This window comes from Trichoderma virens (genome assembly GCF_000170995.1).
Source record: "Trichoderma virens Gv29-8 chromosome Unknown TRIVIscaffold_3, whole genome shotgun sequence".
Lineage (NCBI taxonomy): Eukaryota > Fungi > Ascomycota > Sordariomycetes > Hypocreales > Hypocreaceae > Trichoderma > Trichoderma virens.
This window is the reverse complement of record NW_014013746.1, coordinates 2,380,534-2,396,586: the sequence shown is the minus strand read 5'-3', so window position 1 is coordinate 2,396,586 and position 16,053 is coordinate 2,380,534. Positions and strand designations below refer to the sequence as shown.

At 50.7% G+C, this 16,053-nt stretch overlaps 6 protein-coding genes across 6 annotated transcripts; 1 reads left to right on the top strand and 5 right to left on the bottom strand.

The window, feature by feature from the left end:
• Positions 1-265: 265 nt before the first annotated feature.
• Positions 266-1,557, bottom strand: TRIVIDRAFT_215527 (uncharacterized protein; the record flags this gene model as incomplete). The annotated part of the gene is made up of 2 exons (XM_014104554.1): positions 266-886; positions 946-1,557. 2 exons carry the CDS (start codon positions 1,202-1,204, stop codon positions 354-356), a joined length of 792 nt encoding a protein of 263 aa, XP_013960029.1.
• Positions 1,558-2,875: 1,318 nt separating this feature from the next.
• On the top strand, positions 2,876-4,032 carry TRIVIDRAFT_62497 (uncharacterized protein; the record flags this gene model as incomplete). The annotated part of the gene is made up of 5 exons (XM_014104553.1): positions 2,876-3,043; positions 3,105-3,389; positions 3,449-3,626; positions 3,679-3,771; positions 3,839-4,032. The coding sequence occupies 5 exons, from the start codon at positions 2,876-2,878 to the stop codon at positions 4,030-4,032; spliced, it is 918 nt and encodes a 305-aa protein (XP_013960028.1).
• A 90-nt stretch (positions 4,033-4,122) lies between these two features.
• On the bottom strand, positions 4,123-6,204 carry TRIVIDRAFT_85534 (uncharacterized protein; the record flags this gene model as incomplete). Its single annotated transcript, XM_014104552.1, has 4 exons — positions 4,123-4,813; positions 4,896-4,995; positions 5,070-5,336; positions 5,393-6,204. The coding sequence occupies 4 exons, from the start codon at positions 6,191-6,193 to the stop codon at positions 4,227-4,229; spliced, it is 1,755 nt and encodes a 584-aa protein (XP_013960027.1).
• A 316-nt stretch (positions 6,205-6,520) lies between these two features.
• Positions 6,521-8,134, bottom strand: TRIVIDRAFT_85530 (uncharacterized protein; the record flags this gene model as incomplete). Its single annotated transcript, XM_014104551.1, has 2 exons — positions 6,521-7,843; positions 7,931-8,134. The coding sequence occupies 2 exons, from the start codon at positions 8,072-8,074 to the stop codon at positions 6,644-6,646; spliced, it is 1,344 nt and encodes a 447-aa protein (XP_013960026.1).
• Positions 8,135-8,469: 335 nt separating this feature from the next.
• On the bottom strand, positions 8,470-9,513 carry TRIVIDRAFT_229760 (uncharacterized protein; the record flags this gene model as incomplete). The annotated part of the gene is made up of 1 exon (XM_014104550.1): positions 8,470-9,513. One exon carries the CDS (start codon positions 9,511-9,513, stop codon positions 8,887-8,889), a length of 627 nt encoding a protein of 208 aa, XP_013960025.1.
• A 1,554-nt stretch (positions 9,514-11,067) lies between these two features.
• On the bottom strand, positions 11,068-15,722 carry TRIVIDRAFT_62494 (uncharacterized protein; the record flags this gene model as incomplete). Its single annotated transcript, XM_014104549.1, has 2 exons — positions 11,068-15,367; positions 15,460-15,722. The coding sequence occupies 2 exons, from the start codon at positions 15,720-15,722 to the stop codon at positions 11,068-11,070; spliced, it is 4,563 nt and encodes a 1,520-aa protein (XP_013960024.1).
• Positions 15,723-16,053: the final 331 nt, after the last annotated feature.

Sequence of the window (16,053 nt, the reverse complement as noted above, 5' to 3'; positions counted from 1 at the left end):
ACAATTGGATCCTGTGAAAGACATTCTAACCTAACGTTAGATTTTGTCATCTCTTGCTACCGTGTCGGAATAGTAACCCAACTTTAACGAGCTCATCGCTTGATGACACAATTCATACTTACTTTCTCTAAATACTTTACTTTCCAGACAAAACTGCTAAGGGTTAGCCAAAACCGAAGCCGGAAACTCGGTCGAGTTTGTAGGTAGTTCTATTTGTCTTGGTAAAATTGAGCACAAGCGTGAGCAAACTAGGGGAGAAAAAGTTATTATGATCGTATATGTATATTAGGTATTATTAATTAAGAGGTCTTTATCTATATATCTATATATGCTTCGTTCAATCATATGCACGTCTATACTTCTGTAGTCTTCGACTCTTTCTTTCTGTGCTCCCAGCCAGCCTTAACCAACCAAAACATGGCCATCCACGGCGTCGTCAGCAGGCCTAACACTCCACCCAATATCAGTTTAAACACTTGAGGTAACCACTTATCATGGTAGTAATAGTCGCCGCCTTCTTTCGCCCCAAAAGCTGTTAATACGCCCATGAAGATGGGCCACAGTAGGAGAAAGCTCACAACAGCAAAGCTAAAGCCTCTCAAAGCCTGCTGTATAATTTCCAGCAACGACCATGGCCGAGGCTGCCGCTCTATCTCAACCGTCGGATCTCGTGGGAGAAAGAAGAATAGTCGTAGCCAAGGGTGGGTAGGTTGCGGGATAAATCCGATGGGCTGTACCGCGCCCTGGCCAAGGTCGTAACGAAGGATGAAAAGCTCAACGAACCAGGTAATTATACACTGTATAATCATGGTGACGGCAGCATCACCGGCTAGCGTGTTTGGAAGCTGCCAGAGACGAATGGGTTTAGTTTGTCTTGTATACATGGCTGGGTTATCTCAGTTAGCGATGCGTTGAAGGTCGACCCAGTAGACAGGATAAGCTTACCATAGGCAATAGCAAAGTTGATGCCTCCCGACAGTATTAAAGCACCGATGCCATCCAAGCCAAAGATGTAGAAGAGTTGATGGCCAGTAAAATGTGAGCTAGGCTCAGCTTTGGTTCTAACTTCTCCCTTTGTATCCTTCGCAGCTTGATGTTGCTGCTCCTTCGCGTCTGAACCTGATGTTGGATCCAGAGTTGGTCTCTGAGCTGGCACTGAAGGCTCAGTAGCCCCTGTTTCCGGATCTTCAGGTACCACCCCCATGGCCCCGATTTTCAAGCCGCTTAAAAAGCAGCTGGTAGCTCTCTCTTGATATCGAATTAGTCGAGTTGAAGGAACGTCTTAATGCCAGGTATGGTCTTCTGCAACGCAAACGATATTATGAGAGTAACTCAAGAGGCGAATAGATTAATGAGCTCAAGATTTTTTCCTCGTTCCCTAGGTAGCTCTTTAAGCTCAAACCCCCAATCAGTTCTGGGCAAAGGGGGGCGTAAAATATCCTTGTACTAACCAAGCTATTGCGGAATAGCCCGGCGCGGCACATGGATCAATTACCGAGCACGAATACGCGAGAGCACCAACCATCCAAAACATGAGACTTTGGCTGGAGATTTGAGCAGCTGACAAGGTTGGTAGAAGCACTCAACCGATACCAAGACGCGTGTTATATATATTATACTACGCATACGATATTAATATAGCAGTATCACAAGCATTAAAATGTACATCATGACTTCTCGCAGCGTTTCCCGTATTTCCGCAAAGTGGCTCATTGATTCCACGTGTGTCATACGGTGCCGAATGACTCGGTCAGGCGTACAGAAAGAAGAAGAAAATGAAAATGAACAGCAAATAAAACCTCAAGCAACTGATACCGCGGGCTAACCGAGCCGGCCGCCATCGAAGCGGTCCTGCCGTAGACCGACAACGCGAGGAATTTCTTGACCAGATATGTCGCAACTCAAGTTTCTCTGCTAGCTTGTGGAACACAGACCGCCACATCTTTGGATTTTCTTCACCGTCATACGACTTGAGGCCATCTGGTAGGCTAGAACGAAGCTAGCAGCCACTAACGACGTACCGGCGTTAAAATCAATGGAAAGGTCTCAGGCCTGATAAAGTCGCGATTATAACACTGCTCTGCTGCTACAGGGGGCAACACAAAGCTGTAGTTTCTTGTAGCTGTGGACCCCCCGAAAAAGGATTGCCGACAGGCAGTATGTACAACATCCCGAAATTCCGGCATCCTGCTCATGACGCCATTCGCCACTCTCAATATTCCACATCCCAAACTTACTTCTGCCTCAGCCTTGTACCTGATCTCTGCTATACCTAATGTAGTGACGTCATTTGATCCATTTCCTCTCTATTTGTCAAATAAGTCCAAAGATCAAACGACTGGTTACCTGGGAAAGGATGCTTGTATGCTTCATTCCTTCAGTATCTTTAAAGCATCACTATGGGCCACGGAAAGATCCAATACAGGGAGAATATTACCATTCTGAATGGACAAACCATGCTCATCTTCAATTTTCTATTTGCTCTTACGAAGCAACTTCCAGTCTCAACGACTCTGTAGCGCATCTTGGCGCTCCGTGTTTCCCAAATGACTACCCCAAATATGGGCATTTCAGATTAACTTTTTCGTACTTGGCTAAGATCAATATAAGGTTCATCTTGCATTATTTGATACTCCTCTAGATGTTAACTTAACCTACTAGATAGGCCAAGCCGTCGGAGATGTAACCGGAGATGGGCATTGTTTCCTGTTCTCCGGTCGGTATCAACTCCGGTCAGCGACGCATTTCTGCTTAGGTAGCCTTGAGGATGAACCCGGTGCCATACGCATGGAATAGACCGACAAGATATTACTCGACTGCAATATTTCAATATCGTTATCGTTCATCGACGCATACCCATTGACTCGTATTGAACATGCCTTTAGATGCTAGCCATCCCGATTTCTGGACAGAAGCATTGCAATTCACGGCTACGATCCATCGAGATGTGTACCCCGCCATCAGCCCTTTGAATGAAGAAATCAAGCAAATCGCACGCGGAAAAATTGTTTTAATTACTGGGGCCGGCAGCGGATTCGGCAAGGTATTTTGTCATTGTATACGATTACACGCCAACTTCTGTAATAACAAGGACCTCATTACAGGGTGCGACAAGACAATGGGCCGTAGCAAATGCCTCCGCTATCGTGCTCGCAGCCAGAACTCAGCAGAGCATTGATGAAGTAGCTGAAAGCCTAAAGACGTCTGCCCCGACTACGCAGTTCTTAACAATTGCAACAGACGTGTCTTCTGAAAGTGATGTTCGGAATCTGTTCCAAAAGGCCATCCAGGCTTTTGGCAAAGTGGATGTTGTTGTTCACTGTGCCGGAGTACTCGGGCCACTGGAATTAATTGGCGACGCCCCGGTTGATGAGTGGTGGCAATCATTTGTTCGTATCCTACTGATGAACAACCCGTCATCGTTTCATAGACTTAACCAGTTTTCTAGGAGATCAACGTCAAGGGTACTTTCTTGGTTGCCCGAGAGCTTGTACGAACATCAGCCAATAACGAAGCGACATTCATCCAAGCCGGTACAGCTGCGTCTTACTTTGCGAGTCCACAGCAGTCTTCATATACATCATCGAAGCTTGCGACCAACATGATCCTCAGTCAGCTGCATGAAGGTAAGTTTGACTCGGTTCACAATGGATTGTACGCTCACATATCAAACCACAGAATACGGCAATCTGCGAGTCTTTAATGTGCATCCCGGAATGGCATTGAGCAAAGTGCTGCGCCCAGAGCTACATATTTATGCCAAAGACACAGGTATGAGATAGGGTCCTTGAAGCAATAAAATGGGATCTTGTATTCTAAGGCTAATTGCAAGCTGCAGTCGAGCTTTTCGGCAGTCTCACTATCTATCTCAGCGGACCAAAGGCGAACTTTTTAAGGAATCGCTTTATTGCCGCAAATTGGGATGTCACTGATTTGGAGAAGCATCAAGAGGAAATTGTCGCCGAAGAGCTACTCAAAAGCCAGGCGTTCAAGGGTGATACGGGTCCAGGAGGTCATGTATTCAAATCGTGAGTAGCACACCATTACTACCTTACAGCTCATTATGTATACAACTTCAAAACTCGGGGCACATAGGCGCAAATAAACATATACCAGTACTCTCTGATCACTCAACTCAAGGCTTTCTATTCATCTTTTTGGTATTTTATTTTGCCACAAAACACCAACATCATACAATGCTGTAGCACCATCTTTTTCTAGGACATCTATGGCAGTAGTTTCTTGGGTGTTCTTGGGTAATAGGCGGCCAAGTGGACGCTAGGCAGAGCAAGATACCATGCAACAACACGGTCAAGGCCGATACCACCTCCACCGTGAGGAGGTACACCGGCCTGGCGGAAGACTCCAATGTACTCCTTGATTCCAGCGCTGGTGGGATCAACTCCCTTGAAACGGATGCGAGCCTCAAGCTCATCGGGGTCGGCAATACGTTCACCACCGGACAGAATCTCCTGTCCACGCAGGAACATGTCGAAGGCATTGGTGACTGGCTCATTGGGCTTGCTAGCAGGGTCGACCTTGGCATAAAAGGGTCTCGCGGCTTCGGGGAACTTGTCGACTGCAAAGAAATCGGTCTTGTACTTTTCACGAACCAGCGCACCCAGGGCCTTCTCCTGCGGTGTTGACATATCTTCATCGTCACGAACGTTGCGGAACTCTTCGGGACCCTCCTCACGAAGCAGCTTCTGGGCCTCTGCAAATGTCAAGCGCACTTCCTTTCCAGGTTCGGGGAGGAGAAGCTCCTGGGAAGGATAGACGGAACGAATGAGTTCGACTTCGGCAGCGCAGTGCTCTATGTGAATTCGATTAGTATAGAGATCACGAGAGTAGCAAGTTGGAGCAAGAGATTTCAATGGAGGAGGTACGGAACATACTCTCAATACCACGGAAGATGTGCAGCAGCACACCTTCAAGCATGGAAAGGACTTCATGGTAGTCCTTGCGGATTTCCATTTCCATATCGAGACCGGTGAACTGAGAAGAGACATCACGTTAGCTTGCAAAGACAAAAAGAGAATCCAGCAGTAAAGAATAAAGAGCAAGCATACCTCAGTCATGTGTCTGGGGGTGTTGGAGTTCTCAGCTCTGAACACGGGTCCAATGCTGAAGACGCGCTTTCGGCCACCAGCAATCTCAAACTGCTTATAGAACTGGGGTGACTGAGCAAGATACGCCTTTTGGTTGAAGTAGGGCATGGCGAAAACGTTGGCGCCGCCTTCTGAAGCAGCTCCAATGAGGCACGGCGGCTCAAACTCCTTGAATCCGTGTTCCCTCAGGTAATCGCGGAACAAGTGCTTGACCTCGACACGGATATCCTACAGCTTGCTGTTAGTACGGCAAAATCACCCAACTTTATGAGCGTACAACATACGGCAATAGCTTGCTGAACGGGCGATCGCTTGTGCATGACAATGTTGTCCAAGTGAGTCAGCATAGAGGCGGCTGGAGGGCCACTCTCAGCCTCCTTCTCCTGGGCACCCTCCTCGGGCTTGACCTCCTCATCGCTAAAGTTGGTGACTGCACGGTTCGCCGCGGCCATTGTCATGCCCAGGGTAGCCGGGGCAGCAGCAATGACGAAGATCTTGGTAATGTGCAGCTCGAAATCGGAAACACGGCAGCTCTTGACGGGGGCGAAAGGCTTCTCGACCGTTGCCTCGACCGTCACAAAACTCTCGGGGTTGACAGCTCCCGCCCACTTGACCATGCGCTTGCTGATGACAGGCGCAGAGTCGCCCTCGGCCTTGGCATCACCAGTAGCCGCGACAATGCCCTGGATGGCCCAATTGCCCTCCTCACGCAGCTCGACAAAGGCCATCTTTGCGCCCTGCATACGTGTGTTCTGGAGCCATGCCCGGATGACAACCTTCTTTCCGATGTGAGACTCGCTGATAGATCGAAGGGTGACGTCTTCAGCATCGGCCGAGAAAGAGGCGAGCAGGGCCGGAGTGGCGGGGCCGTAGAAATCTTTGGCGGGGTCTTCTTCGGGCTCGTTGGAGGTTGAGGCAACTGCAATTCGTTCAGCAGCTCGCTGGGCTTTCAGCGCCTCTTTCTTGGCCTTGGCCTCGGCCTTCTTGGCGGCCTTCTTGGAGGGACCGGCAGCATCAGCGGCAGCATCAGCGGCGGCGTTCTCGCCTGTAGAAACAGGAGCGGGGGGGTTCGTCTCTTCAGCCATGTTGGATTGCGGATAACAAAAAGGTTGATAAGGTATCTCGAGCGTGGTGGGGTAGGTGTTTCTTGAATATGTTTTCTTGGAGGGGCAATGGATGAGTCATCCGGCAGCCGTCACGTGAAAATGCACAACAGGAGATGCGATCAACAGTGAGTCAGGCCATTGGATGCAGAAGTGCAGTGATCTACTAGTATTTGGGATTGCATCACCCAATGAGAGGACATGTTAGTTGAGAATCAGGATGTCATGAAAGCGAGATTCGGAGCAGCAGCGATGACGTGGTGGCGTCGGGAAGAAGAAGAAGTGACATGTTCTACCTGAGTGTGTTCTGAAAATTTATTTCTAGATTGTTCTGTGTCGGCCCTATCAAAACGCCAATTGCTCATGAATTCGTTTCATTTTTATATAATGTGGAGGGGAAAAGAAGAAAGAAAAAAATAAGGTTTTTAAAGATTACAACTTCTCCTTTCCAGATGCGTCAATCTCGCAGAATGCCTTGAACGTAGTAAACTCCTCGTCCTGTCCGACGGCAGATTCCAGGACCAATTCGGCGGTAGATCCGACAAAAAATACGTAGCCCTCTTTGATCTCCTGTTTTGTCGGTCCAACGGCGATAGTGCCCTTGCCACCGGTGCAGATAACGATGCTGGGGCCTTCCAGGGGGTCGAAAGTGGCCTTGGCTCCCTCTCCACGAAGCAGACTGCGCACAACGCTGAACTCTTCAATCGGAGGGTCGTACAGCATGACAGAAGATCCAGAGCTGTAGGCCTCCCGGTTAAGCGTCGCATAGGGGTACTCGGTGGGCGTCATCTTTTGCTCGTCGATCGGCGCATAGTTGTAGGTGAGCATGTCGACCAGGGTGGATACGTCCTTGAACTTGGGCGTAAGACCAGCACGGACGACATTGTCGGAAGCTGCCATACATTCGACGATGTCGCCGGACACATAGGCGTGGATGTCATCGGCGACAAGGAACAGCGCCTCGCCGGGCTGTAGCGTGACAAAGTTGAGGAAGAAGAGGACAAAAATGCCAATATCCGAGCCAAACTGGCCGTTGAGGCGAGTAACAAGCTCCGCAAGGACGGCGCCCTTGGTGGATGACACACCACCAGCAGCGAAGTCAGCACCCTCAGACTTGGCGAGCGCAACGAGGTTAGCGGTTTCTCTATCGATGTCTTCGGGGGAGGATGACATTAAGCCTCCGAAAGCCGTTTGCAGCGCCTTCTTCTTTGCTGCTTCGTCACCACCTTCTTGCTTGGCAGCTTGGATAAACTGAGATGCCTCGTTCTCTCCGACCAGAGTTCTCAATGGCTTCACCGTCTCCAAGAAGTGGGCAATCTCTCCCAGAGGTCTGAATCCGCAGAGTCCCTCAAAGGGAGTGATGGCAATGGCCATCTCAGGCTTGTGGTTGTCGTCGGGGTAGTTTTTCGAGTCCCGGGCGTGGAGCTGCTCAGCGAGCTTCTTGTTGGGATGGGCCTGGATGGAGAGGGCCTTGTTGATGGACAAGACCTTGAAGAGGAACGGCAGCTTGGCGCCATATTTGGAAGCGACGGATTCGGAGAGAAGAAGCTGGTTTTCGGCGCAGAGATCGAGAAGGGTTCGGCCAGTGGTGAGGTCTTTGGAGGGGTTGGAGGGGTGAGTGCCCATCCATAGCTACGACGACGTGGAGTTAGCAGCTGCAGGAATACAGCGAGAGAGAAGAAAAGAAAAAAAGAGTCCAATGATTGAATTTGCATCTACCTCGGCGTAGGGCTTGTCAGCTTGGATGGACAGATTGTCTGAGGGCGTGGCAGCGGCAAATCTGGCGGCGGCCGACTCGCTCCCCTTTTTGCCCCATTCGTACGAGTTGACGCCGCACTGCAGACGGATGAGAGGGACCTGCATCTTGTTGAAGTTGTTGTTTTAGAGTCTAATCTGGGTATCGGTATCTGGAATTGATTGGAGAAAAGGGGCAAGGAGGGGAACAAGACAAGACGAGGCGATGTGGTTGGAAAAACCGGCACCTTGTACTCCATAGACCGACAGCAGGAAACGAAAGGCGTTTGTGATGATGGAGCTTTGATTGGAGCTTGGGATGCAAAAGCTCGTCTGCGCTTTACTGTACTTGCAGTTACCCCGCCGCCCCACTGCCGGACTGCAACCCCGCTGTGGAGCTGCTGTTGCACTGGACTTTTACAGGTAATACGGCTCGTATTAATGCTCCAGCTTCTATGATGCTGTACCTACATGGGCTTGGTGGCAATGTGTGATCCCTTGAGCTGCAGAGGCGATGCATGTGTCGCTGTGAAAAATTGATTGTATCAGTCTAACCTAGTGATGACAGTAAATAGCGAGTAAAACAAAAGAAATACATGAAGCCATTCTCAAAGGTATAATCCGTCCCAACGCCCAGCTCATAAAATAAACTCATCCACGACCCGTCCCAGCAATGATATCATCAACAGCCTAAAATAAAGCAATAAAGCACAAGCCAACCAGCCATCCCTCCCTCCATCCCTCCCAAAAAGGAATCATTTCCAGCAAGCCATCCGTTACCATACATCCGGTTACAGCAAAACAACAGGTACCAAGTATTTTCCCAAGTTTTTTTTGTGTGTGTGTGTGTGTTCCCCCATTTCCCAAAGTTACTGCCGTGAGATGATTCAAATCCAACCTTCTTCCGCTTTCTCTCCCCCCATCTTCATCCAAAACCTCCTTCACACCAATCCCCAGGCCAGTATCCCGGCCAGACAGCTCACCACAGCCAGCACCACGCGAACGTCGGTCCTCGTCGTCGGTCCATCCGCCTTGAGCACAGGCACGTGCCACCCGCAGTGTTCCTGGCCGCCGATGGTGTCGCAGGTGTAAAACGTCGTCATGCTGTAGCCCATCTTGGCCAGCTGTGCGTCTTGGTCTGGCGGCGGCGTGACGATGGGCTTGTAGGGAGGAGGAGGAGGAGACGCAGCCGCCGACTCGGGGTCGATGCCTGCGTCTGCGTCTTGGTCTTGAAGCTGGATCAAATAATGCTGCGGGATCCTCTCAGGCGCTGTCGAGGTCGCTGTCGAGGCACCTGGAGCGGCGCTTTCGGTGGCTTGTGGGGTCTCGCTGCCGAGGCCCGGCGACGGTGCTGACACAACTGAACAAGGTCTGTTCCGTGAAGGCGCGAGCAGCGTCTGCAGGGGAGATTCTGAAGATTCTGAAGATGCTGGAGGTGTGGCAGACGCTGGAATAGAGGCAGACGGCGTCGCAGGAAGTGCAAATGCCGGGCTGGTGAGAATGTTGAAGAAAAGAAAGACAAGGCAGAAACCGGCACAAGACCATGACTGGCGCTTTGGGTGTCGCATGACAGCGCCTGTGAGCAGTGCTGGGAGGGACCGGCCCCACTGCGGAAACTCTTACTTTGGGCGATGGGAGATCGTAGACGTCAGCGAGAGACGTCGCAGTTTCAGATGATGGAATTATTCGGCAGCAAGAATGCCGCAGAGGGAGAAGAAGAAGAAGAAGAAGAAGAAGAAGAAAAAGGAATGCTGAATTGCTCCCAGATCTTCACTCGCTGAAACACCCGCCTGATGTAATCGGGCAGTGCAAAGCATATACATACAAAAGATCAGTCGCTGGAGCAGAACAAGAAAATCGGGGAATCGTGAAAATCGCAATATCGCCCCCCGCGTGAAAGCTTGTACGCAAACCCAAGATATACAAAAGAAAGCTTAAAATCAAAGACGGAGAAGATTACAAGAGATGAGAAAGAGGAGTAGAGAGGGAAAAAGGCAAACAATGAGTCAATCCGCCATTCGTGCCCGACGAACGCTGACGACCTCGATTGTCAAACACGCACGCCTCAGAAACGCTCTCGTCAATGTTTCACTGTCCTTCATCAGCGCCCTTTATATCCCTCTTACAACACCGCAAACCAGTTACCATGATGCTTCGTTGAACCTTCAAGTAAATTCAAGTAAATCCAACTCATGCACCACAATATGTAAAAACCCTAAACCCCTTCGTCATCGCTCCTCTTTCACCAATCATTCCCGCATCATCAACCCCAAAGACACACGCCTGTGCTCCAACGAAATGCGAAATCCCAAAACGCGCCGCTCAAGCCCCAAATGGTTGGCTGGCGATCCTCGTCCCCTTTTTGCCCCGTCCATCCATGCAAAGCCCCCTCTCCTCTCCTGCACATCAGCCCTGACCCGTTCTTTGGCTCCAGGTGTGCTCACACCACAGGCACAGGCACTTTAACTCGTCTGCAGCCCACTATTCAATCTTGGTGTTTGTTCCCACTAGCAGCTCGAGTTAAGCCATCGCCAGCTCACTGCACTGGAACAAGGCCAGCCAATCATGCCACCATAACCGCAGCCATGTGATACTCGGCGTAGTGAAACGCGCCGCCCGTGTTCTTAAAATCAATCACGGTTGGCCGTGGCGTAACCACCATTTTTCCTTTTACAGGAGGCAGAAATATCACCGGTGACTGCAGCTGCCTAGCAGTCGTCGATCCCACGAAACAGTGATACTGTATCAGAACGGTGACTGCTCGTATGACGATGAAACGAGAAAATCACAGCCAATCCTGAAAACAGGACGAAGGTTAAAATGCCTGCACTTTGTGGACCATACACTTTGTGGACAATAGGTATTTACTCATAGCCATTGTGTGAGGGGAATAGAATAGAATGGCAACGAGTACCTTAGTAGGTAGGCGCCTTACCAGCGCAAACAGCGCATCTGGTGACCTCGCTGGGTATCATCAAAAATAGGCACATGTACTCAGCACAGCAGGCTTCTTTATTGAATGCGTTTATGCACTTGATTCTAAATTAATTTATACATGGTATCGTTGCCAAAAGGCTCTTCCTGATACCCCAAGCTTCATACAAGTAACTGCCTAATACCATTCATTGCTGCATGGTAGAGCCCCTCCCCCTCCCTCTCCCTCTCCGCCCTTTATACTTGCTCACAGCGCTCACAAGCGGTGCCATCGCCAGAGCCTCATTGTCTGATCGCCTTTGCCGACTAGCTCTTGATGGAGCCGCTACCGCATGCCTTCTCGTATTGCCCGACGCATGCCTTTCGATCCGGGAACCCTTTCTCACCCATCCAGGGCCTGTAGGCAGTGAACCTCTCTTCCGCGCAGGATCCCCTCTCTCATCTTCTGACCCATTATCCTCATCAGGCACGCCATTACTTGAGGCTGGGCTAGAGCTCAAGACAATGATCTGGCTCCCAGCCGGAATAATAAACTGCGGTTTGTCTTCTTTATTCTTCTCGGATTGAGAAAGAGAAGTCTGCAGCGCAGGTAGGTCCTCATCCAAAAGTTGTGCGGGTAACGATGGTTGTGTTGCGTTAGGAAACAATTTCCTCTCCACCACCACGTCTTCTTCTCCTTGCTCTTTCTTCTCTAGTAGGAGATCTGATTCATGTCCCTCGTCAAGCTTGCGCATTGCTTCTTCGTATTCTACGTCCCGTTTAGGAATAGATTGGCTTGCTGATAATGAAGGCGTCTCTCGCCTCCTCCCCGAACTTTGTGTCGGCTGAGCTGACATGAATATCTCCTCCAATGATGGAAAAGGGCTGCTGCTGGCAGGGCTAGACGGTGTGCTCTGCGATTTCGAGTGGCTTTGTATCGGTGTGGTCTCGCGTAGTTGTGGTAATGTTTCGGGGATAATTGTGTCGTGCACAGCCTCTGCGATAGAATAGCTTGTTCGTGGCTGTCGCCCACTAGGGACGCTGAACTGCGATGAGGCAATGACTGTGTTTGGGTGGTTCGCTATCGACGCATCATCGCCGCCGTGCGCCGAGTTTCGTCCTTCCTCCTCTCTACCCTCCTCCCCTCTCTCCTCTCTTCCTCTATTATCTTCAGACGACTCCGTCCTCTTCGATGCAAGCGTGCCAGAATTCGAGACGTCTTCTGCCATGGCATCCGCTAGGCTAGGTCCTAGTTCTGCCTCTTGATCAGCAACTGTTTCGTCTCCACGCTCTGTCCAACGATTCAGCTTTGGAGAGTGTGCATTTTGGGGGTTGGCGGCAACGGTCAGCACGTGTTCCAGTTGAGCGTCTGTTGTTCTGGGGTAGTTGTGGCCGACATGCTCGAAGCTATTGCTAGCAGTGCTGATTTGCACCTCGGACATGGAAAGATCCAGCCGCGGTAATCGTTGACCAGACTGTATTGAAACAGTCTCTAGGTTGGCTTGCGTGCCAAATGAATCGTGCATCAAATCATCTTCAATAGCAGCTCGCACCTGTCCAGTGCTGAATCCGCTCTCCAAAGAATCTTGTCCCGACTGGAATTCGCTTACCTTGGCATGGCCCGACGGCATCTCATCCTCCACAGCCGCTGCTGCAATTTCCATGGGCGGTTGTGCGACTTCATCGGCGGGCGCTTCTTGCACGATACGAGGCTCAATCATCTCTGTCCATTGCAACGACCTGAATCCTGTGTCCTCTTCTTCACCACTTCCGTCCAGATCGGGCACTTCAAATTTGCCGTATACTCGCTCTCCAGTGAACTCGTCGTACATCTTCTCATTATCTTCGCGGTCTCGCTTTGCCAAGATGACATGAATTGCACCGCTTTCGCCTCCAGGAACTATCAGGCCAGTAACCGGTAGCATCTCTGGCTGCCAATTCGTAGCTTTTGACATGACCAGCTGATTCCAAGTAATGACCATGCCAGGCTGAGCTGATGTAGGCTCTAGAAGAGGCAGCGCCTTGATATCTGTGGGCAAAGATGGAAGATCGTCCACATCCGTGAACTGGCTGCTCTTGATGGGTGCCTCGTCATAGTCGAGTACCACGTCTTGCTCGTCCTGGTTTGCGCTGCCATTTTGAAGACTCGCAGACTTTCCTTTCTTCTTTCTGCTCTTCTTCCGGGTCTCTGCCACGTACTGGTCTTCATCAAACTCCTCGTCGTAGTAATATGCCGAGTCATCATAGGATGTATCAGCTTGATAGTTCTCCGATGCGCGCTTCCTTTTTTTCATGGCGCCATATTTCTGTTGAGGATCCCAGCGCTGGACAAAGGGGAATGGAGGCTCGCTAAGTGTCATATCCTCGTGACAACACTCCACAGCTTTGTAGATGATCTTTTCCCTCCAGGAATCTGTATCCTCGCCCTCGTTATTGTCCGGCGGCTGTTCGTTGGTGTCATCTGCACCATTGTCCTGCATCACCCGTGGGTTCACAAGAGGTCGAACATCTTTCATCAGACTGTCGCGAATTTTTTGCTCGTCTGCCTTGTTCGCCGGAGTCTTCAAGCCCAAAGCTCCAAACACAAGCCGTCGGCCTGCACCCATATCAACACGAGCATGACGCTTTGCTGGCTCGTCTTTGAGATCTGACGCCTCAGCTTGGCCCGCATTGGGAGCATTCGTGTTCGTCTCTCGTGATTCCTCTTCTTGCGCCACATCCAAAGAAGGGGCATCTCCCATCTCTGCTTCGTTGTTTGCATTGCCACCTTCATGAGTTTCATCAAGAATAGCAGCCAGGAGGGCTTTCTTTCGCGCCAAGAAATCCTCGATCAAGGCGTCTCCCTCGGCACTGTTTGCCGATTTAAGTTGCTCAGGCTCCAGGTCTTTCAAGGCCTTGAGGCGTCTCCTTCTCGCATTCCGCTTTTGTGTTCGCGTAAGACCAGTGACTTGCAGGTTGTCAGGCGTCTGAACTTCAGGTCGACGTGTAGTCGTGGCAGGACGTTGTTGAGCCGCGGATAGCACTGGTTGTTTTGATGAGATTTCTTCCACTCCAGACTCAGAGTCCGAATCATCTGTTGAATCCGATTCACTAGACTCGCTGCTACTCGCATCGGAAGAGCTTTCGACTCGATTCTTGCGGACAGTTTGAACATGGTCCCCGGCATCATCCAAGCCACTGCTGCTGTCACTGTCGTCATCGGAGCTTTCGTCTGACGAGACGTCACTTGACTTCTCATTGGCAAAGGCTGTCACAGGCTGATCGCTAATCTGGTCATCTTCTTCGCTTGATGAATCATTATCCAGAGAATCATCGCTGGAGTCGTTTGACGAGTCGCTGTCTGAGTCACTTTCGGAACTGCTGGCGGGATCCTCTTCCACTGCAGAGACTTCACCATCTGCCACCCTTGCATCGTCAAAATCCGAGTCCGAAGATTCGTCGCTGCTCATATTCTGGCTCTGCTTCGATTTTTGGGCAGATATTGGAGCGCCATTAGTTGTAGATTCTTCGGAATCGTCAGTCTCTTCGACCTCTTCAATGAGTGGTGGTTTTCTAGCTCCCCCCTTGAGAGCGTCAAGGGGAGATAACTTCGCCTGCTCGACCTGTTTGGGAACGCTACCACCCCCATCGCGGCGCGCAAATGGAGCGAGAAGAAAGTACGAGTCGTCCATCATCTGATCAAAAGTGCAAAGCGGTTCACAAAGCATGCTGAGAGACAAATAAGTTTTCCTCAGATCCTTGTTCGTTCGCCTGAGAATTGTCCTGATGTCGCCGTTCAACTCCGGGAATGCTATCTGAAATACGGTCATGAGAATTTCGACAGGTACGTTGGCGTGATCGTTGACAACTGGTGTGGCCGAAGAGTGGGCTACCGTGCTGAACGGACTTGGAGCCATTTTCGTGGAATTAAAGATCTGATTTGGGTCAAATCCGTCCTGCTGGTCGTCTGATTCAATATCCTCCTCTTCGTATTGGGAGGAATTGGAATCATTTGCTTGAAGGCTGTGGGCCTCAGCACCGGCCTCTTCCCTGAGCAGTCGCAGCTCCGTTTCGAGATCCTCATCATCCTCCTCCTCATCGGTAAAATCGTCCATTTCGCTCTCTTCCGACTGATCTTGGACATTGGGTCTTGTATGAGGAGAGGCGTCGGACATTGAACTCGAGTCATCTTGATATTCTTCGTAGTCTTGTAAATCCTCTTCGTCATCGTAACGTAGGTTTTCGACCAGGTCTAGGACTTGGGGATACTTGGGGACCTCATATCGGGATGGGCGTGGCGCGTCTAGCAGAAACTGCTCTTCTTCTTCTTCGCCATCGTCATCTTCATCCACGTAGTTGACACGAATACGTTTTCGTGGGGGCAGTTCGATTTGAGGGCGGTCGCGGGGAGTTCTCAGCCAAGGCCTGCCGAAAGGGAGACCATCGACCAAATGCCTTCCGTCGTCAGAGATTTGATGTCGTCCGCTGAGCCGTCGTCGTTTCAAGTCCCCGGTGAGGAGCGATCGAATACTATTACAGCAAGGTTAGACACACGATAGAGGCTCTAGAATGAGGAGGCAAGGTGTAATAAGAAAGACACTTGGAGGGGGGGAAGTACTCACAGAACTTGGTCCTCATCCTTCAGAATACGACCAACTTGCTGGAAATGCAGACACTCGAAACTTGCACCATTTCCATCTGCAAGTTCTACAGCGTAGTCCTCAAGGCCCCATTCGCCGCTCTCAAGTGGCACGACCTCGTTGACTTGTTCCAAAACCTTTGCGATGGTGAGATCCTCCGAGCAGGAACACGGCCACACAAGCTTGACCTCTGGGAGACCGTGGCGACGGATCACCAGCCGAAGGCGGATGTCCTGAGGTTGCATATTCAGCGGCGATGTTGACGTCAAAGCGACGGCATGACGGGTTGGCTGTCGAAGAAGCCGCAGTCGACGGGGCGAGGAGACGTATCTGAAGCGCTGGAGAAATCGAGAGACGGGGGAAATTTGGAGATGATTGGATCAGGTTCAATGCTGCCTCTAATAGAAAATTCCGCTGCTGGAGTTGCAGCCTTGACGCGCTGTAGCAGCGCCATCAGCTGCTCTGCTGCCTCGACCAGCTGAAATTTTAGTGGAGCCGCAGTGGTGGGACCCGCGCCTTATGACGGCTTCAATTGACTTCCAGGTGATTTTGAAGTCCAGGGGACCCAAGGCACCA